This window comes from Oxyura jamaicensis, chromosome 2, assembly GCF_011077185.1.
Source record: "Oxyura jamaicensis isolate SHBP4307 breed ruddy duck chromosome 2, BPBGC_Ojam_1.0, whole genome shotgun sequence".
Classification (NCBI taxonomy): Eukaryota; Metazoa; Chordata; class Aves; order Anseriformes; family Anatidae; genus Oxyura; species Oxyura jamaicensis.
The window spans coordinates 107,096,492-107,119,866 of NC_048894.1; the positions used below are offsets into that span (position 1 = coordinate 107,096,492).

Below are 23,375 nucleotides of genomic sequence, written 5' to 3' on the forward strand. Positions count from 1 at the left end.
GCCAACTTTAACATGCATTAGCTATGACAAAGAATTCAAAATTATGTGGGTCATCAGACATCGTCTGCTTCCCTACATGCACCTCAGCTAATGGAAAAACCTCACCACTTCATTTCAAACACACACACGCATAAATATTTTAGTTGATGTCAGCCAGCCAGTTTCTTTATCTGTAACATACACATGACTCTAAGCAGAATGGAAATACACTAATTACTTCAAAAGCAACACAGAAGGCTGAAACAAAAGCAGACAGAATGCTTCTTCCAAACTCATCTTCATTAAAATAATGAGGACAAATCCAGAGCACTACAGAGATTGTTGTCTTCTGTCTGTGCTATGCAGTGGCCATTTGTGGTCATGTTACGCCGAGTATATTTGTGACAGCCAGTCATTCCTCAAAGGTCACCCACTTGGACCCACGTCCCTTCGGCACTGCATCACCCCGCCACAACTGCAGTTTCACCAGAGCCCCTCAGTGGGCACGAGCACTTTCCTTCCCTCTCCAGCTCTCTGAGCTATACAAACGGAGTGGAGGAAAATGCTCCTCTGTCAATACAGCTGCACCCATACCACGCTGCCAGCCCAGCAGTGTTGGCCAGGCTGTGCGAATATTTCACAATCCAAACTGACAGGGCTATGCCAACAAAACTGCAGAGCCCAAAGCTGGCCTCAAACTATTTTAGAAGTGGTAAGCAAGCCAACAGAAAATAACAAAATAAATAAATAAATAAAAATAGAGTTGCTGTTTAACACCCGGCAAAAACATTAGGAGCAACAATGGAGTAAATTGCGTAGCGGAACCTATTTTTTGTTAAATTCAGTATTTGTATTGAGGTTCTGATGGTACATAAGGCAGAGAAATATCTTCTACAGTTTTATTGATGGGGAAACTGAAGAATGTGGCTGTTACCGCCTAACAAATGTTCTTCAGCTGAGAGAGAAACCAGCCACATAAATGTACTGAAGCTGTACTGTATTAACTTCATTTACTGTGCTTTATAACATCATTTGAGCAACCGGCTCTCGGCTTGTCACACGCTTCCAGCCCTGTATCAGGAAGCATAAATAAACCCCGGCTCTTTCATAATCTCAAACAAATGTTTAGTTAATTCTTCAATCCCCAGATCTGGAAATAAATATGGAGCTTGGTGGTTTTAGATTTGCTGCTCCACGGAGATGACTCCACTACTGTGTGCAGAAAGAAGCAAAGCCAGAGCCCTCAAGCAAAACAGTCACACCTCTGCAACAAACAAGCAATGCCATATTTTGCCAAATTTATTGCTTTTCTACTTGATAACAAAGTGTTTATACCAAATAAAGAGAAATAAGCAGGTTACCTGCTTCCCCACCGCACCATTTACATTTGAATGCGACACTTCAACATTTCACTGTCCTCTTGAAGAGTCACGCAAGGTCAACACAGGAGCTGTTATATGTGGCTGATCTGTACAGCCACACAGATGTCAGCTTTGAGAAACAGCAGCTAGCAGCTGCAAGGTACGATGCTTTCATAGGGAGCTGTAGGAAACAGTTGTGTATGTCTGTGTTGTAATAAAAACGCTCAGCATTTCTTGTTTGGCTATGCACTGGGGGCAAGTGAGATTGAATATGTCAAGCCTGGAATAACTTGCATGGCTTACTTTTTGCCCAATGACAAAATCTATCCTCCTCCTTCCCTAAGAAAATGCCCAAGCTGCACTCAGCCAAAATTCCAGTTTCACAAAATTCCTGCTTCATTTGAACACTGGTAAATCTTGCTGATGCTGCAGGAGGGCTTCAGAAACACCACGTGTACCTGACAGCCTTTACTGGTAAGGATGCTCTCTTTACCAGGTGTCAGCCTTACCAGGATGACTTTCCTTACTGTCCACAGAAAAACCCATCAGTGTTAAGACAGAGGAGCTGCTGCCTGAATGCCACTTCCCAGGTAAGAGCCAACCCATGTGCCACCACCGACACAGGATTTAAGGGGCTCCTGTCACTTGGGGGTGCACACTGCCTGGAAATGGAGCCACCACTGCTGCCTTTGTAGAGCACAAAAACACAGTGAGGGGAGGCTATTGCATAAATCCAAGGGAAATTAAGAGGTTTAGCTGGGAATATATAATTAAAGCAAATGAACAGACCTCCCACGCTCCTGTTAATTACTTTTATTTTACCATGCAATCAAATAAGCATGACAGATAAGGCAATGGGTATCATTGCTTCGGCAGGGAGAGAGAGAAGGAGAGGAGAAGTAGAAAAAGGTCAAGTTACAAAATCATATTGCTCCTCAACCCACCCTAAACCTTTGCCTTCCACCATTTTGGGGGCGACAAGGCAATCACAGCTTAATATCAAAAAGGTAAAGCAATTCTCAACAGGTCAAAAACTGTGCCTAGTGCCTTTGCAATGCTTTTAGTGGATCAAAAAACAAACTCCATGCTGTAACATACTGGCCATATAACTGAAGAGTTTTTGTGAAAGGTAAAAACATAGGAAGAGTCTCCCCCACAGATATTCTTAGATACATTTCAGTCAGGAATGGGATGAAATGAAATGTAGAGATGTGAAAAAGAGGCATTTAGCTCAAGCTTTGGGAAATCGAAACCACATAAAGAATGCAAAGCATACGTTGCACAGTACAAATGAGTACAGAAGTCAGGGAGCAAAGGCTTTACACTTTTCACAGACTCTTCCCTGCAACTCTGTAAAGCCCACAGCTCTTGCTCAAAACTGAAATTGGAAAAAAACAGCCTCCTGGTCAAGCTCCCAGTGAAAAGAGCCAACAGCAGTAAACTTGGCAGGTCTGCACCCGCCAGCAATTCCCACATGCAAGGGAGAGGAGAAACAGCGGTCTTTCCTCGCCAGCTTCTCCTCTGGTTTTGGACCTGAGCCTCTTCCTCCTCAGGAGGCAGAAGGCTACAAAAGGCTCTCCGGGTCCCTAATTGGCTTCCCCAGAAACAGCCCAGGCTCAACCCTCTCCACATCGACTTCTCACGCTGCTGCTGCTGCTCTGCTCCCTGTCCCCAGCTCCCCCCAGCCCGGCTCTACAGCCCTCTTGGCCAGCCAGCACTGCTCACCCTATCTGACACCTCCCTTTCCTCCACGTCTCCCCTTCACTGCCTGACTTCTGCCACTTTCCCGCCACAAGCCCCTGCCCAACATGCCCCCCAACCCATGTAATGCCCTAATCCACCCAGGGGATGCTTTTCCCTTCTATATCTTTGCTGATGATGACCTTTTTTTTCTGCAGCACAGAAAAGGAGAAATGAAATGGTCAATTCTACTAAAATATGTATTTCAGCAAAGGGAGCAAGTACTTGCTGGATGCAACAAGCACGTATGTCCTCTGCCCTCATCTGTGATGTTTTAAATTCAGCGATCTTCTCCAACCAATATCCCTCACACCCCTGCCCCATTACAAGCCCACCAGACCAAGGTAACACATTGTACAGCACTGAGAACGAGGAGCTGAAAAATTCGGTACTTCATTTTAGCTCTGTGTAGATAACAAGATTATTACAAAGTTAATTATTCTCACTGGTGAACATTTGGGTACAATGTCTGCAATGTCTGGTATTTTTTAATGCAGAAAAATGAAAAAAAAATCCATTATTATGATTAAACCCATAAGCTGTAACATACTTAAGATGAATGGACATTATTAAAGTGAAAAATGTAAGCCTTTGTTATTCATACTTTGTCATTTCAGTCACAAAATATGTATTGCGCATTAATATAATCAGAGAATCACAGGAGGGTTGAGGTGACAGGGACCTCTGGAGGTCGCCTGGTCCAAGCCCTGTCGTGTTAAGGGGTGTAGCCAATTAACCGTTATGGGTCCAATCGGATTCAGGGTACTGAACTATCACAATCACAGATTCACCAATAACGCATTAACCGATATGGGTCTGGTTGGATTCAGAGCGCTGAACTACCACGGTCACGGATTCACCAATAACGTATAGCTGCCCTTACTCTATCTGTGTTCAGTGAGAACTATCACAGCTAGGAACAATGCAATTAGGTGCAATTTATTACAGCAACAGGTACACAGGTTCTTTGGATTGCTGGCGATAGTTACTGTCTCCAAAAGCAAGCTAGCATGCATGAATACACAGGTGCGCAGCCTGGAAATTAACGCGTTAAAAGGCACAAAGACTCTATAGAGATTTCTCAGTTTCTGCAGAGACACACAGTATAATCGAGTGTTCAGATCTCACCCAAAGACACCCCAATGGGGGGAAGAGAGGCTCAGCCAGTTGACTGATTCCAGGAGTTAGGAGGTCCTCGGGATGGTGTATTCCCTCGGGATGGTATCTCCCCTGACGATGGTATCTTCCCTGACATCCCCTCTCTCTTAGGCCAATTTATATTATTTTCTGTCTTTTACATGGAACTTGAGTGACCTTAGTCAAGCATGTCTTAGTTATGATTGGTGAAAAGTTTTCCCATTTGCATTTAAAGTAATAGGCTCTGAGAAATTCAGAGCACATGCTCAGTGAGGGGTGGTCACACCTTGGAGGTGGGTAGCTTTTCGGATGGAGGTGTGTTTTGGTATTAAAATGATATTATAATGAGCAAAAGTACACTAGAGTACAGCATTTGTCAAAACCTGACAGGTCATTGGCTCAGGGTAGCAAAAAGTGCGGCTTATAGGTCTCGGTGTGCACAAGAACAATCAAGTCCCCACCTGGTCACAGAGCTTAGCCGTGGTGTCTCCACTCCACTCTATGCTCCATGCTGTTCCTTGGAGCCAGCACACCAGGTTACCCCAGCACGATAGCATCTAAGGTTGGAAGCCTAGGGAATGCTTAGGTAATGCAGCTATGCCCTACCCTGAAAGCCTCATCAGTGCTGTAAATTTTCTTTAAAATGTGAATGTCAGTCTTATTTTCCTAGTTACTTTAGGCAATTGCACCACAAGCCCCTTGCTCAAGCAGGACCAGCGAGGGTCAGGATCATCAGGTCCATCTGGGTTTTGAATACCTCCATGGACAGAGACTCCAGAGCCTGTCTGGGCAACCTGTGCCACCATTTGACCACCCTCATAGTAAAAGGTTTTTTTTTTTCTTTTTTTTTTTTTTTAAATGTTTAAATGGATTTTCCTGTTGCCCATTGCCTTTTGTCCACTTGGCACTGCTGAGAACAGTCTGGTTCTGTCTTCCTATCAGGTATTTGTACATACTGATGAGATACCTGAGCTTTCTCATCTTTGGGCCAAACAGTCCTAGGTCTCTCACGGCCTTTTCTCACAGGTGAGGTTCTCCGGTCCTGTCATCATCTTTGTGGCCCTTCGCTGGACTCTCTCTAGTATGTCCAGGTCTATCATTTCTTGGGTGGACCAGAACCAGACCCAGCACTCCTGGTGCAGCCTCACCAGTGCTGAGCAGATGGGAGGATCACCTCCCTCCATCTGCTGTTAGCACTCTGCCTAACGTGGTCCAGAATGGCAATGGCCATCTGTGCTGCTAGGGCACATTGTTGACTCTTGCTCCCCTTGTTGTCCATCAGGACCCTCAGGTAATATTCTCACATGAAACAATCAGGTTATTAAATCCATTATCACTATGATGTGATAAGCTACTTGGAAAGTTGCATGGGAAATGAGCAACCAACAATTTAATATAAAGATATAACAACACCCTCCTTGTCATGTAGGCGCTGTATGACCCTGTAAACCATCTTTGCTATTTATTGTGATATAAGAAGAGATCAGGAAGATTTAAAATGCTACGTGCTGGATGGTATTTCCCAGACTGGAAGCTGATTATGCCGGAGGAAACTTATCAGGATCCCAAACTGCTTGCCTCCAACAGGCAAATTTTGGTTCTTTGCAGGTTGGGAAACACCATCTGTCAGAAACATCTCCTTTAAGCTGCTGTGGCTCCTGTTCTGGCAATCCCTGAACTGCCACCATTTCCAATTTGCTGGCAGCCACATGCATCTCTGCAGCCACTAAGGGGTTAATCGTCCTACACCTGATTAAAGCATAGTGTGTTGGCCTACTCTTGTGCTCTATTTTTATTCACTAGTAGACTACCCTCCTCTCACTGATAGGGAAACAGTATGTGCAGCTGAAGAGCAGAAAACAGCCCTCTCCTCTTCCTAGAAATTAAAGCTATTGCAACCCCCGAAGTGTCGCAGTTTCAGCGTGGTTCTATTTTAGCAGACAATGCTGCAGTCTCATGTGTATGCAAAACGCTGAGCAAGGGCTGGGGGAGGAAGCTGTCTGCAGCATGCAGGTAAGCCAGTGCTGTCTGAAAGCAATTACAAGCAATCACATTGAGGGCAAATTTTATAGGCATGGGAAAACCCAAAGATAGAGTCCCCCCCAGCCAAGCAGCTATAATGGGATTCGTCTGTGCCACCCACACCCATCATCTCTGCTGCACAGTACCTACAAGGTCAGGGCACCCCACCGAGCTGAATCTTTGCCTCTCTTTCTGTTCAGTCAAGGAGCAGAGACAAACAGATACCACAGCTGTGGACTTGGATTTCAAATGGAAAGTGTCTGCACATTTCTTTCTGCACGAATACATATGCAAACATAACATTGCCGCCTTCCTCAGGAAAGCTGTCAAGCTGCCAGTGAACAACGCAACACTAGCACTGGCCTGGCGTTAACTTCTGTACAATTACTGTAATAACTCCAGTGGGCATGATCGCTGGAAGAAGGACAAACAGATTAGTATCATGAAATCCTGGTAGAAATAATTGGTCTTTAAATGATGTTGAGGTTATCTGGTTCACATTCCTAATTAGCATTTGCACTTTCCAATGGGTCTCAACAATACTCTGTATAAATGTGTGTGCTGGCTCCAGTCTTGCATGGAGTAATGCGTTTTGGCATGTGACTGTACGAGCCTCTTCTTTTCCCCTTGTTCTTTTCAGTGGAGAAGTATTAGCTTTTTTTTTTTTTTTCATTTATAATGCACAATGAAAGAGATTCCAACTGTGTCCAAAGAACATTTTGCAAGATTATCTGTTAACACCTCAGTTTCTACACTGTGCAGGCCGTAATGATGGTCTCCTCTATGCAAATGCAAGAAACACATAAAATTTGAGACGCATATGGCATCAAATAAGTAACATACACAAGGCGGAACTTTCATCCTCCCCATCCTGCAGCTTCTGCAATTACTCTTGCAACACAAACAAGTGTAAATGATTAGCTGGTTAGCGGGAATACTTTGTACTTGCCGCAGCAAGCACTCTCTTCCCACAAACTCCCCCAGCTGAGATATCTACAGTAAGCAAGCCTCAGAGTGGCTGAATTCCAGCCTCCTGACAGCATTCGCATTCTTTCCTCATGAATTACCCATAGTACACAAAAATTGGCCCAATCTCGGAAAAAACATGACTTGCGCCAATAGTCATTACTTGCTTGTAAAGGGGGCAAGTGCACGCAAGTTTCCAAGATCACTTTTGTAATGAGAACTCCATCTCTGTGTAAGTGATCTCACCATCTCATGAATTTAACATAATTTAATGTGCATATGCAAATATGTGCATAATTTAATACACGTAACATGTGTATGTGCAAACACATGCCACTTTATGAGCAAGTAAACGTGCAGTGTGGTTCCAAATGTGGAGGAGCAGGTGACCATGTCAACACTTCATCTATGCAGAGTAAATCACTGGTCCTAAACTCAATCAATTCTGGTAAAGAACATATTTTTTATCTTTGTGTGAAATAAAAACCTACTCACTATGACACTGCCTGTATTGTTTTGAGATAAGTTTGATCTGGCCAACAAACAAAGGGCTGAGCTAAGAAATTCTAGAATCTAATCACTGCATTCTAGGCCACAAAATGTCCAAATAGAGAAAATGTATTTTTTGAACTAATCTGTATTTTTCACTAGAAGATGAAAAAGAAAATAGCAGGGGGTTAATTTTCCTCAAGGAAGATAAATGTAGGAAGCCATTCTAAAGAAGTTTGACTTCCTTTTACTTCCACATATTCATACTTTGCATCGTCAGAGGATTTTCTCTTGGGCTGTTTACTCTCCTCCACAGTTTCTCTCCACTGGGAAAAGATTTTGAAGGAGAAAGGTGACAGAATCCACAAATCTCTTCAAATCTGTGGTTTCTCAAATGAATCCCTCAGCAGGAAACTAAGTGTGCAGCATTCAGGAAGAAAAATAGGACGAAGAATTTTTCCTGGAGCGTTAATTGGCAGAAAATCAGCAAGTTTTCCTCTGGTTTAATGAAGTGCATCTTACAGAAAACGTGTGTAACTAACAGGATGAGATCTTTTCAAAGCAAACATGACTCAACCATTGGAGTTTAGCCCCCTAAGTCCCTTGCTACATTTGCTGAAAATGGTAATGAAAGTTCCAGAAAAGTCAACATTTTGTTTTCTCTGAAAGTTTAGTATGTTGAGACTGATGTTATGTGCATTACTTAAAACATTTTAAAGAAAGTCACTTCTGCTACTCAGCAAAAACTTTGCTGAAGTTACTTGTATGATGCTGTGCAACAAAGTGACAAAGCAAACAAAAGGACAGAGCAAACAACACACACCCCACTGCCATTTCGTATATAGACAAACAGAAACTAAAAGACAAAAAAACAAACTCATCTGGTCTTTTTACTTCAACTATTTTATGTTTCTTAAATAAAAATCTTAACTTTGGCATACAGAGACTATTATAAATGAACATGTATGAGGACACGTATCTCCTGGATGTACATAACAATATAATACTCTCCATTCAGTTTGTAAGCGGTTTATGTAGCACAGGTAGGAGGTACTGAGCAAAAACTTTCTGATAGCCTTTTGGGTGGCAAAGAAAATAAAGGCAATGAAAATAATAAGTTTTCAGTGAAACACATTCATTTTTTGGTTCTCAAGATGACAGACTGCTTAATCTTTCATCTACTTCACTATAACTACAAACTAAAATTCATTGGTAAACTGCATATGGAAATGTTCTAGGTCACAACTCCAAGTACAATCTATTGAATAAACAATTTAGCCAAATGTGTGGAGAACTGAGAATTAGACATTTCAGAAATCTTTAGTTTAATAAAAGCAATGATGAAAATACTTTTTTTCAATGTGAATGTATTTCATCCAAAGAAGTGCTTTGCCTGAAAGCTGCATGCCAATACAAGCTCTCCAGTTGTTCTCTTTACGAAAATTTCTACACAAGGACCCACATGTGTACCAGTGTAGCTGACTAATATATGTAAAAGTTTGAAATAAAATATGCAATATTATTCTATCTCTGCTTCTTAATTTAGAACACTATCCCGTACTGCTGTGCACATACAAATGAATGCCGCATAAGAGAAATGTACAGTAGACAAGAAGGTATTTTGACATACAGCGAAGACTGATCTTCTTTTGCCCCCTCATCATGGTGGTTCTATAATTTATCAGCTTCTTGATATATACTGTGTATAGAACGCTGAAATATATTACTGTTCCTAAAAACAGCCATTTTGACACCTACCTCCTAAGTATTTAATTCAAGTATTTAGATAAATAGGTAACACTCTCTGTGCTATAGTTACATACCTGCACCTAATGTCAGTGACATTGTATAACATGACATGGTTTTTATCAGGGCAACCTTCTTTAATACTGTTTGAGCTTGCAATCCTAAAGAGCCAGCACTAATCTAAAAAAAAAAAACAGGGGACTGCTAAATCCCAGTAAGAAGATTGGTGACCTAGTCCTGACGTTGGAATCGAACTAAATTAGGGTCTTTGCCTTCTACATCAGCAGCAGAGATCACTCTAACACCAGTATCACATGAGCTCTAAGTGTACTCATGGGTGTGCTACACAGTGTGCATGTTTACGAATAAAGCCTACACTTTGCACATGGCAATGCTAAGCTGCAGGAGGTGGCACCTGAGTAATAGTAAATACCATGGAGCATGTCTTTATATATTGAAGGGTAACAGCAACAATTGCATGTGCACAACGGAAGAAATGCATGTCACATGTGATGACTACAGAATGCATAGGCACCCCAAATGCATCAGCATAATTCATACTGCAAGAACTGAGATCTAGGAACAGCTTACAAGCATTCCCCTCTAATACTGGAAAAAAAAAAAAATAAATAATAATAATAATAAAATGGACACTATTTCTCAAACAGCAGTTCAATTCTCAGCACATTCATTAGTCTCACACATTTGCTAAATCCTGATGTACAAGAATAAAACATATTCCATGATTTTGGAGGCTTTTCAAGAGAGAAAGTACTACCCCTGCTCAGTATGCTGGAGCACACAGATTGTTTGGGTCTGGTGTTTAACGAGACAGACAGCCGATCCATTTGCCTTCTGACTGCACTCCCTCCTGCAAGAAGGTCTGCAGTAACTCAAGCAGGTCTGTTGGGATCCAATACAGCAGCTGGGACTTTCCAGTGGGGGGTGTAAAAATAAATATTTTCCTTATTCTTACAGGTCTCGGATGAGCTCAGCGAGCGTGCATCTCTCCTGTGTAACCACTGTGTAACTGTGCACAGGTGTATCATCACGGGGAACACACCATACCTGCACCATACATGGTTACTGGCATCTATCAGCAAAAATCAACTGTAAACATCGTGTTTCTTCTCAACTGAAAAAAAAACGCACTATAAACAGTCAGATTTAAAGTGTAATCTTGCCATATGAATTTAAAAGCCACAGAGCTCTCCCTGACCTACATTGCCAGGCTAGAGGGAAAATAAATAAATAAATCACACATAAACCACAGCACAGAAAGACACTCGAGACAGGAGAGGCGCCATGAGGATCAGGCTTTTAGATCTGGGATACCTTAGAGAGCATCACATCATCAGTGCTGGGGTTGTCAAGAAAAATAACTTAGCCTATTCCCTGTGGTTGTGAACTTCACCCGAGCTTTTTCCCCTTCAGACCAAACCCATTTCTGCCAGGGCAAGACCAACCGTGAAAGACAAATCTCTCTGCCCACCACTGCTTTCCATCACACGCAGGTGCTTCCTCACTGCCCAGTCCTATCTCTGACACTTTGTTCTCTCTGTCAACAGGCAGGTGTAACAAACCATAAAAGCAGCTCAGCGCACACGGTATGGGGCTCACCTGGAAAAATCACCCATACGAGGTGTCAGGATTTTATGAGACAGCTAATATTTTTAGGGGATGATAAAGTGAACATTGACTTCGTTTTGCTGTGGAAACAGCAACTCTTAAGTGTTAACATGGGGACAGCACCTATAAAATAGGAACAACTAGCAACAGAGTCGGAGATTAGGTTAGACTGTATGGTTGGGAGCTGTAACAGGCACCTGAGTAACTCAGAAAAAGGCCACAAAAAGCAGGGAAGCTTGGCAAAAGTGGGACTGGAGCAGGTACAAGAAAATCACCAACATCACCGGGAGGATGGGAATGTGGGATACATGGGGAACAGACAGCATCCAGAAACAGCAGGAGGCATTAAAATCTGAGCATCAGTTTGGGGAAGGGAAAAGGGGTAAGCAAAGCCTTTCTTTTGTGATATGTGTGATTCATTTTCCAGTAGTGCTTAAGAAACACTTGCAGAGACTGGGTGCTGGCTACACCCCTGTAACAAACTGCAGGCTGGCCAGTGTTTGCCAGGCAGCACATCTAAAGAAGACAAATGTTAACGCATTGATGCAGTCTCACCATAGGCAAGTGTGGTGACACGGACAGGACCCCCGCTCCCTGTCCACTGAGAAGAACAAGAAGCAGCATAATGCTGAGGTTTTACAGGCACTGGAGCAGACAGACCTCTATCTGTCCAGGTAAAAGATCATCCCAGGTTAACCAGCAACCAGCCTGCAGTAGCTGGGTTTGAGTGTGCATGACCACAACCAACTAACTACATAAATACAGATGGAAAACAAGCTCCTGTTGCCTGGCTCATTTCCAACTGGTTCACCAAGGGGAGAGAACCAGAGGCAACATTTCACTTGGAAGTTTTAAGTTAATGATTTATTCTCTACAAAGTGCAATCTCAGGGCAGTTGACATTATTTGTGAATGTAGGTCTAGCCCTCTTGATAGTTTACACCATTATGAAAAATGGCTGGTGCCTCCAAAGTATCAAAATGAAGATGTTTGTCTCCTAAACCCATCATTTTACTGCTCAAATCATTTTCAGAAACTATTAACAAAAGACAAGAGGACTAGATGCAAAAAGATGTTAAGAGCACATGTACAATATTTATTTATTTTTAAAGTTCTGGTATTTATTCTCACTGTAACCATGTCCTCTGCTGTGCTGAAAGGCAGAATTTAAAGCCTAACCTGCTGCTTGCTTGCTACAACATCTGAAACAGTGACTTGGCTTTAATTCTTGGTTCTCCTTCAGTCTCTATAAAATACCTGTATATTAACCAGAGGAAACACAAGAGAATCAGCTGTCTAACCATTTAGGTGTGTTTCCCCACCATCTTATAACAGATTTTGCCCATTAATACCACACAGCCCAGATGTTTCCAGCTGTGAGGAGCTCAGAGGTGCCACACCAGCATCCTTGGCCTTTTTTTTTTTTTTAAAAAAAAAAAAAAAATTGATTTCTTTATCTTCAGTGAAAAACCTTTAAAAATTGAAAAGATGTAAAAGGAAGCCCAAACATTTTTATTTTTGTTTCAATTACCAAACCTAAGCAAAAAAATCTTTTCTGCTCAACCTCGTGGTTCATTATTATAAGCTGGAGAACATGGATATTGATTTCCAGAACTTTATGCTTCCTGAATTGACAAGTATTTTAACTCATAAAAAGCCATACGTTGTATTTTTAAAAAGTAAGCCAGAAGAGTTGTATATTAAATCTATTCAGTTGGAACATAGTCAGGCAATACTCAGACTCCTACTGACGTGTGTCAGGTAACATAGATCTTAACTGAATCCCCTGGCTAATCTAAGTCAGCCCTAATTAGCGGGTCTGGGGACAGAAAACATTCTGTATAATGCCGACAATGCATCTCAGCCCAGTCACATTTACTGAAACATGTCCTAGGTAAGGAACAAAAACCTAACGCAAAGCTGTTCATATTAAATTAACTGAAATGTAAGCAGAGAGTAAGTCAAAAGGAAAAGACTTATTAAAAAATTCCCTCTTGCACTCAGTAATAAGTTTCACATGTAAGGCCATTTGCACGAGACTGTGTGGAATTCATTAAACAATTAAAACGTGCAGGGGGTAACCGAAAATGTATCCTTCAGAAAGCAGAGCGCATCTTATTACAGCAGTTTCCTTCCTGACCTTAACGTCTACCTCAAAACGGGTAAGAAAGGCAATGTTATTGAACTGTCCGTGGCAAAGCAGAGCATGCATCTGCCCTGAGACAGCTTCTGGGGAAGGGAGGGCTGGCTTCAGCCGCTGCACTGGGCAGTGGGACAGTGGGGCTGCTCATTCTGCCACTGGTGTACCAAGACATGGGTGGATTTTTCCTCTGGAGGTAGTATTACAAGCCAGATGTGGAAAACCAGGAGAAGAAACACATGCAATATTAAAGTCATCACTCTTTTTTTTTTTTTTTTTTTTTCTAGAAATGGTGGCAGAGTAAAAATAAGTCTGCTCATTCGTTACTCTTCAAGTCTGTCCTACGACCATCCTTACTCTGGAATTTATTATAAGAAGCATCCATACACCCTCACTTTCTCATGAAAAGAAAAATTCTTGTGAGACACAGTACTCCATGCTATGAGAAGCCATTCACTTCAAGCCCATTTTGCAAGGAGTTTCAGCACATACTTGTGCAGGGCAGACAGCGACCTGTTCATTCCAGCCTGCCTCTGTCCAAGCCATGAATCCTGGTTTCAAATGTATGGAAATACATCTCACCCCTTCCATACAAGTATGGTGCTCTGTAGGCCTCTGAGGTTGTGGGGAAACGGACTGCTAAGAAAATGGGGTCTCGATTAGGCAGGCCCCTCACAGAAGTGTAGAAGGGGCTATTGCAACTGGTTAACAGATTAATGCTTCAGTGAAAGTAGAAGCTTGACAGAAAACCGGATGGAAAAAAAATAAAAATAAAAATAAAAATGCATTTTTAACAATCCCCTCCTACCTAGGCTGATCCCCATCCACCAAGAAGAGGGGGTACTAGCAATGCTTCCAGAGATGCTGGATTTCCACGCTCCCCACAGTATCTGAACTACATGGCAATTCAACCTGTCTGAAAGAGGGCTGCAGGGATGCCACAGCAAGGTTGCCACGGAAATATTTATCTTCTTTCACCGTTCTCCTGTACAGTCATAAAGTCCAAGTGGTAGAAGAATGAAGAAAGAGTATAAATTACCAATGGGCTCAGACAGTTGAGCCCTTGAAAATGGAATCTAATTATTTTGCCATTTATTTAGACAGATTATGTTATGGCTTTCTGATCTCAGCCTGTGATTAATAACTTGTATATGTTTAGAGCAGAAATGAAGACAAATTCCAACCTGTTTTAGAAAAACACTTCAAATTAGGCAACATATAAGGAAGAGAACGACAGCTGGTTCCACTTCAATCTTTTAATTAAAATGCAGCAGTCTATATAGCAGAAAAACAAGATGAGGCAGAGAGGGAAGTGGAGAGGGATAAATCCTAGGAACAGTGCAATTGTACTAAAGCACTTGAAGACCCCTACTTACAGCCAGAGGAATTCAGAAATAAGTTACTTCTGCTTGTTTTCCTGTGCCTAAGGAAAAATCTCAGCTAGTGCATTCACTGTCCTTTTTAAGGTTATCTGAAATCAAGTTACAGTCTTGGATCTTCCTTTGTTGGTCTGAAGAACTAAACAAGTAAATGCAATATATAGGCCTAACTTGCTTTACAGAGAAGCCTTCAGCATCCTCTTTGCCAGGGCAGCTTTGGCCCTAGCTATGGGCTTGGCTGCTTTTGAGCAAAAGCGTTTCTGATCCTGGTGGCTGCTGTGGAGCGCAATGAGCAGCACAAGGAGAACTGCTTCCAGGAAGGGTGGGCACCTTGTTTGAAATCCCGGGCCAGCATCCATCTGAGCAGACTGTGACAACTGCTGTGTCTGAACGCCCCTGAGAAACCCTCCAGTTGCTTTAGGACATGAGGGAACCATGTATTCAACCCAAGGCTTCTCTGCTTTGATGCTGCTAGTGACAACATCAGCAACAACTCTGCTCCAAGAGCCAACAGCTGTTCCTGGACAAGTGAAGCCCCATTAGGTGGCCATCCCACCTTGGAAAGGAAACACACCTCTTCAATAAGCCTGCTGTTACCATCCACAGGCTCCCAGCCAAGAACTGCAGTAGCGGTGCAGATGGTAACATTCCTGGGTTTTGTTTTTAGAGGAGGATGAATTAACAGGTTGGATTAGCTATTTAACCTGGTTTTGGCTTGCAATGTCTTACTGCATGAACGACTTTCTGGGTCAGGATAGATACAACACACTTCCAGTAATAGAGCAGGGCCACAGGAGTAATCTTTTATCTGGCATTTGCTTAAGATCTTTTCAACCATTGGGTACCACATTAGATAAACTGCTGTTAACCTCCCCTTTGAAGTTACCTCCACTACATTTTCCTCTGCAGATACGTCTCACACAATATGAAAAGTCCCTGGTGCCATATATGCAATGTACTGGACATGAGAGAGACCAAAAGGAACAGTGGAAGGCCGTAAAGATTCTCAGCATTGGATGGGAAATAGGAAAGAGGGGTTTGTGAAACAAAGAACAGCAAGGGGATAATGGATTAACCAAACCTGTCTCAGAAGCGTCTCAATCTATGAGCGTGTGCAATTTCGCTGTCAGGTCTTTAACTGGATGAACACATAATTGATAAGCTGTAGGCTGTGCTCTACTTGAGAGCAATAAGCTTCTTTAAATGATATGAATATTTAATGTATATAAAAGCATTTGTCTTTTGCAGAGCATTCTATAGAGCAACTGATGGATTCTATAATGACCCCCCCTGACTAGGGAATGCACTTCCAGAGGGATAAGTAACTGGTGTACATCCAAATTAAGATTCACTGACAGAGCTGATATTCTAGCCCAAAAGAAGGTTTCTAAATTTCCAGTCCTTCTAGATTACACTGCTTTTTAGCCTTCAGTAGGTAGAAGCATGACATACAGACAGAGAAGACAGGAGCTGACAACATGGGATGACACTTCTGACTCACATCCACTGATTGTCACATCCCTACCCTGGGCCACTCTCCACACTGAGAGATGCAGTTACGTGGGTAAAACTCATGGAACAGGAACACTAAATATTTGATTGGCATGTCCCTGCCCACCCTTCTTTTTAAGGAATTCACCTTGGGGAATTTATTGACCTCCATAATTTGTTAGATCTTTGAATATACCAAGGTGTATTTTTTCAGTCTAAAAGTATATAGTAAGCTTACTTGTGGGATATCTTTAAAACATGATAGCTTGCCTTTTTTTGCCCCCCCCCCCCCCCCTTTTTTTTTTTTAATGTGACATTACTTCAAGGAACCACAAAGGCTGGAAAAGACCTCCAAGATCATCTGGTCCAACCATCACCCTGCTACCAACATCACCCACTAAACCATGTCCCTACGCACCAGGTCCAACCTTTCCTTGAACACCCCCAGAGATGGTGATGCCACCACCTCCCTGGGCAACCCGTCCCAGTGCCTGACTGCTCTTTCTGAAAAGGAATGTCTCCTAATTTCCAACCTGAACCTCCCATGGTGCAACTTGAGGCCATTCCATCTACTGCCATCAGTGGTATCAGTGCTATCAGTGCTGACAGAGGAGGCCAACCCCCAGCTCCCCACACCTTCCTTTCAGGTAGTTGTAGAGAGCAATAAGGCCTCCCCTGAGCCTCCTCTTCTACAGACTAAACAAGCCCACTTCCCTCAGCTTCAGTCCCTCCTAAGACTGGTAAGACTTGATTATTTCTCAGACTGCAGCACCATTTTTTTTTTTTTGTGAAACAGCAACAGAAATTTATTATTACCCAGAATTCCTGTAACAGAACTTCGTCTTCAGCTCATACATGATTTTCTGAAATGTCTCCTGTGACAGACCCTCAGACTCCCCAGCCTACTAAATTTCTTTGTATACACTTTTTCTCCCCAGGACAAAAAACACAGCAAACATCACATTGTTTGTCTTGGCTGGACATGGACTCCTTTCACTCCTTCTGAACTTTATGCACATATAAAGCAGAATTCCCTGGGGATCTTCCCATGGGTCAAAGAGTGGGGTGCCCTGGAGAAGCACCTGCAGTTGCATCCTCAATGCATACAGTATGCTAACAATACCACCTATGAAGGACTCAAGGTCTGGGTCATTCATTTAAGGGGTGTCTATATACTAGCATTCTGACACTTCAACAGAAACCAAGTTCAGAGGAAAAGTGAAACTTCCTAAAATAAAGTATTATTCATAGCATGTTTTTTGCATAAGTGGGAATCTAACACAATAAATCTCCCCTTCTGCTCCATCTTACATCCTCATAAAACTTAGCCTTGAAGACAAGATTTCCATAGAACTCCTATTTTGTAAAATTTGCTTAACTGTATTCCAAAAAAATGACTCAGATTTTCTACTCGAGTGGCAAAAGCTGAAACAAGTATCACTCTTTCCATCAAAGCCAGCAGAATCATTCTTCCAGGTTAATGGTTTGCACACTTTCTTTAACAGATAAAAGTGGGACTACAGGTCAAGAAATGACAATTTAATAGTGACAAAGTATGCAACCAGAAAGCTATTGCTAGTCTGATGGAAACAATACAGGATCTGGCTGCTGAAACTAAAAGTTAAAAGCATGACAGCTAAACTGCTATACAAGCAACTTAATCACAACTGCTCTTTGGAGCTAACTTCTAGCATAGCAATATTTGGCCCAAACTGTAAAACCTTCTGTCTCACCTACCACTCTCCAGAGCACTTAAAACAAGAGCAGCTGAGTGAAATCTGAGCAAGGATGTCAGAAACTGGTTCCCAACCAGTTACTCCTGTCCTCAACCCTCTGTCCCCAGCATGAGCTCTCCTCCTTTGTATTCCCATGGATTCCCCTTTCAAGCACATAGACCATCTCACCTTTCCCTTCTGTCCTCCCTAGGTGACTCTTCCACTACGCATTGCAGTTACCCAAAGGAGGGCAGGTGATGCTGATCCCTCTAACACACATCCTTCCCCTTCCAGGAAGACAATGCTCTAGCTGGGGCTCAGGCTTGCCTTGCGTGAGTAGCCTCCCAGCCAAAAGCAGGCTCAGGACAGACAGGTTCACTGCCCAAGGACCGCCTTAGTGACATGGCTGGAGTGGCTGAATGGAGAAACAGGTCCACCCTAAGATGCTAAATTTGCTTACACCTTTACTTCTCTATGGTCTTCTGGAGTTCAAGGCAAGCCATTCTCTCAGCATGGGTCTGCCAGCAATCACAGACCAACTGGTTCCTAAGTGACAATACAGCAAAGACTGTCCCTCCCCAAAGGAGGCTCCTGGCACAGTCCCAGAAGGAAGGCAAGTTTCCTTACAGAAAATCACCAGCAACTTTACACCAGTGATATTTACATGTAGTTTTGATTCCCAGACACAGTGGAGAAGCACAGAAAATTCCACACTCTATCTTCTGTTTGCTTCTGACTTTTCTCTTGGGCAACTCTTGTGTCCCCACTTATCTCTTGATGGTCAAAACTGCTATTTAGATAGTGACTCCATGTGAGTCCCTATTCAACAGAGTACCAGGGAAAAGGGAAGTCCTATGAGATCAAAATCCTTCTTTGTTTATGGGCTTTGCTGCCCATAATTCATTTTCTGCATTCTGTTGTGGCATGTGCTGACAAAACATTAATCCACAGTCTCTGGCTGTTCCAGGGACTGCTCACTATTCCTCACTGGATCTCAAATCTGTGCAACTTATTCCATCTCCAGAGAAAACAATGGAAGCAGCTTTGTGCATGGCATTGGTGAAATATCTGGCCATTCATACTCTTGTTTAAATCAGGAATCTAGTTTCTCTCCCCCTCCCCCCCCCCCCTTTTTTTTTTTTAAGTCTTAATCTAAAAGTCTTAATTAAAATATTTTCCTCCAGACAGAATGAAAAACAAAACAAACAAACAAACAAACAAAAAAAAAAAAAACAACAAAAAAAAACACACAGGAAGAAGCAATTTACCTCTACTTCACATGCATATTCAGATCCATCCAGGAGTGTCACTTTGCACTGCATATTTTTAGGTTTCTTGACAATCTTTAGAGGAGACTTGGAAAGTTTGCTAGAGGATGACCTTTGAGAGAGTTTGTCGTCCTCTATCTGCTGGTATTCCAGCTGTTTTGCGCTTGCAGCTGCAAACTCTTGTTCTTTGTCTGTGGCCTAGAAAGGGAAAGAAAGATAAGTTAGACAAACTGATCGTGCAATACAGTGCATTATGCACACTGCTTTTGGCACACCAAACATTTAAAGTGGGTCTAGCGTGGGGGATAAGAGGGCCCATGATGCAGGGCAGACTCTTCTTTAGCTATTAGCTACTGAAATGACTCCATGTTCCCCCAAACACTCCCACCTTACTCCAAAGGTACAGAACACCCAGGGAGTGGGTGAACATGCATGAAAGTACTTTAGGTTTCTTCTTTTTCCATTCTTACAAAATCCCTCTCAGATTCGGACCCTTTTTTCATCTACCGGAAATGCTGAACAGTAAGTAAACATTGTAATGAAGAGACATTCCTACAGATAGTGGATATTACCTTAAAGTCCTGTGTCTATTAAATCATATTTCCACGTGGAATAGGAAATAGGACTAGGTACACTAGTTTTGATATCAGTGAGATGTACCTTTGAGAGTGAAAGGCTCCCCAAATGCCTGAGCAAAGGGTTAAACAAACAGGATGGAAATAAGAGGCCAAACATCTTTTATGTGCAGCTGGCTGGCTAATGGATGATAACTACAGGACAAGAGGCTGGATTTTGCTCACTGCGGATGCTCGATAAGTCCTTTAAGCTGGCAAGAAGTAGGTTCTGTTTGAAAGACAAATATACTGCAGGGGAAAGGGGAGAGAAGAAACAATCACAGTTACTTTTCCTTGGGTTTATCTGAGGGTCAGACCATTTGAAGAGTTACCATGATGCAGCACAGCTCATGGTCCTTTTCACCAAGATAGATGAAAGCCGGAACAGCTCTACAGCATTTTGCCCTTCCTAGCAACAGCACTATGCTGCAGACATTATATTTCAAATCAGTTATGCCCCTGGTAGTCTCCAAACAAAACCTCATCAGGAGTGCAGTAATACCTAAGCTAGAGTTTTAATATATATATTTAAAATATTTTAGTTATCTTGCTACAAGGAAAAAATAAACAAACATTTTGGCTCCAAATGGTTTCCATGTAAGAATCAAAAAGCATCACTGGAAATCATATCATAAATTAATCCTCTGAGTCTGTTTCCATTCATTGTATGTAATAAGTTTTCATGAGAATGGAGCAAATCCGTCCAAAGGCTTTAATCTGCTTTGAGACCAAAACAACCTTGCATCATATAACCAGCGACAACAGCATGGCACTAAATCACAGGGAACTTTCCCCATGAGATTTATTACAAACAAGCCATAAGCTCTCCTTTTTTGTTTATGCGAAAGGGGGAAGGAGGCATTTGAAGTCAGCCACAGCACCATCTCCCACCAAAGCCCCAGCTGCGAAGAGGCAAGGCAAGACCCTACATCCCTCCTTTCCCTACAGGTGAGGGCAGAGCAAAGGTCTCCTGGGCTTCCTGGGTAAGAACAAAGTGTGACTGTGAAGATGCGCAGAGGAACAAAGAAGCTGCTTTCACAACCCAGCAGCCAGCTCTTCCCCCATCTATTTCCAGACCTGGAGGATTTCCTCCTCCTGGCACTTGGACGCCAGCTCTGCATCCAGTCTTCAAGGTCCTCGTATATTTTGAAGGCTGGCGGGAGATGAAGGCACAGCACATGTCACAAGATTAGCTGTTTGCTGAGGATTTAATGCTCACAGTGGCCCTGACAAAGGGGGAGAGTCCCTCCAGGCTCAGAGCAAGGCTAGAGTTACCCCTCTACAACCATGAGGGCCAGCTGGCAAGCAGTTCAACCTACTGCACTAAGAGGAAAACAAGACTCGAGATGTCTTCTCCTTGGGCCCCCGCCACTGATGGTCAGAGGGAGTCTTTGATGGTTTCTGCATGTTTTCTTAAGGAAATCTACCATGCAAGGTACATATGCACATCTTCATGTACAAAAGACATTCCAGGGCTGGAGGTATTACACCATCACTGCAGGTGGCTCATATAAGAGTTAAACCCTCCCCACGACCCAAAAAACCCAACCAACCAAACCAAAAAACAGATGCATGGAATTAATTTTTTAAAGAAAATAGGAAAGCTTCTTGAGAGAAAAGCCCATGACAGCAAGGGTACCCTTCAGCCATTTAAATTTTAGAAATATCTTCAGCCTGAAAACAAATTGTTTGAATCCTTAGATTGGTGATTGTTTTCCTTCATGAAGACACTTTTAACTCAAGACTTCAGCAGACATTAACTTATTTATAGATACATATATATTAAAAAATAAAAGAAAAAAACAGTATTGACATTATTTTGTTTATTAGGTTCCTGTCTACATTAGGATCAGAGGAATCTGTCTAAGTTAAAATCATACAATGGATTTTCTCCCATTTGTCTGAAGAACAAAACATGCCGGGAACTATTAGAGAAGATCTCCTGAACTATGCTGACATGTTTAGGCACAGAGGTACTTTCAGAACGAATTAAGCTTCTTCTTCCAAAAGAAACCTGACATTGTGGTATCTAGGAAAAAAAAAAGGCCAGTAAAAATTCCACATACTCAGTGGATTATTCTGAACTCTACAAACATTGTTGCATTCTTCCTCCCATCCTGTTCCCCTCCCTCAGACCACATTTTTGCAGTATTTTCAATGTTATAGACTAAATTCTAGTGCACCACAAGTTGCCTCAGGGTTTGTGTTTTTTGAGCATAAGCTGTCTCATCTTTATCTATACTAATATATAATATTATGACACGTGTTCAATGACAGCAAGAGAGAAAATTATATCAATTTACCCATTATATCTACATTTTTTGACTTCTTAAACATTACTGCCAATAGTTCCGTTGGTTAGTATTGCTTGAAAGTAGTTCTTTCCTGTGATGCAGACACTTAAGCTGCTACGAAATATACTGAGCAGATAATCACTGCTAGACCTGGCAGTCACCTGACAACAGAGAATTTGGGATTCAAACCGGTAATCTCAACATGGGAAATCTCATATTTCTTCTCTAACCCAGATCTATCAAGGCTGTACAGATGTCTGAGCACAGGTGGGAAAGAAAGAGGATCACACAGTGCACAAGGGCTTCTCAGGTCTCCAAACTCACACCTCCATAAACACAGATGGACAGTTTGGTGCCTAAGGGCTTTTTTGTTATTGTAGTTGCTGCTTTTTGTTTATTTTAAAGAAGAAAATCAGAAGAAACTTCAAGAGCAAAGGTCTGTGAAGATGTCTGGAAGAACAAAATTGATGATATTTATGCCTAGGCCTGGCAGAACTGAATTGTACGTTAATGAACTGTTTGTGTAGTGGTCTTTTCTCCTTGACAAGCAGCCCTTCCTCTTTTCCCCAAACTAACTAAACACAATTTCTGATCTAATTCAGAGACTGAAATTCTCCCAATACATAATTTGTAGGCGTAGGAAGAAGAACAGAAAGGTTTTTGGTGGGGATGGAGAGAGGCTGATCACAGTTTGTCAGTGGTAGAAATGGTCAGCAGTTTTAAAATAAATAAATAAATAAATAAGCAGTTCTTCCAATGGTTGATCTTCAATAGCTATAAACACCAGAAACACTGCCTTGCCACATCTGCTTCTTGGGGTATAAGAAATCAGACACCTCTTTCAATTTGGTCCCTGAAATATTTGTCATCCTAAGCTCTTACATAATATGTCCCTAAATAAGGGACATAATAGAAGGCTTTGCTTGTATTTGAAATTGCTTATGCTTCATTATTTTCCTCACTAACAGCAAATTTGAGCTGTATTTCTGAGGAAAAATCTTAAAATCCAAGAGCACAGGCAGTCTTAAACAGTTCCTGGGGAAACACGACGATATTAAGTAAAGCCTTATCTCTGATTGCACTGCCTCCCAGCTAGGTAAAGCAACAGGACCTCATTTCAAAGTATTTGAATTTTATTTATTTATTTATTTATTTATTTATTTTAAGAGTAGAGGAGGTGCAAGACTGACTAATTCCACTCTTCAGAGGTGAATGCCATCAGAAGGGAGTCATAACCTTACGGATCTAAAGGGATGTGATTTGCAGGTACCTCATTAATTTTGTTTCACTTACCCATGAAGAACAATGCCTGTTAATCCTATTGACTGGAAATTGTTAACGGTAAAAAGAAAACGGCTCCCACAAATTTAATAAGTGCAACAATGAACCAAACGGAAAAATTGTGT

At 42.0% G+C, this 23,375-nt stretch overlaps 1 protein-coding gene across 23 annotated transcripts in view; it reads right to left on the reverse strand.

The window, feature by feature from the left end:
- Positions 1-23,375, reverse strand: part of EPB41L3 (erythrocyte membrane protein band 4.1 like 3) — a 96,361-nt gene that overhangs the window by 43,835 nt on the left and 29,151 nt on the right. For all 23 annotated transcript variants that reach the window (XM_035319009.1, XM_035319012.1, XM_035319013.1 and 20 more), the window contains exon 3: positions 19,062-19,259. In XM_035319009.1, coding sequence (XP_035174900.1) covers positions 19,062-19,259 — 198 coding nt within the window. The remainder of the gene's footprint in view (positions 1-19,061; positions 19,260-23,375) is intronic.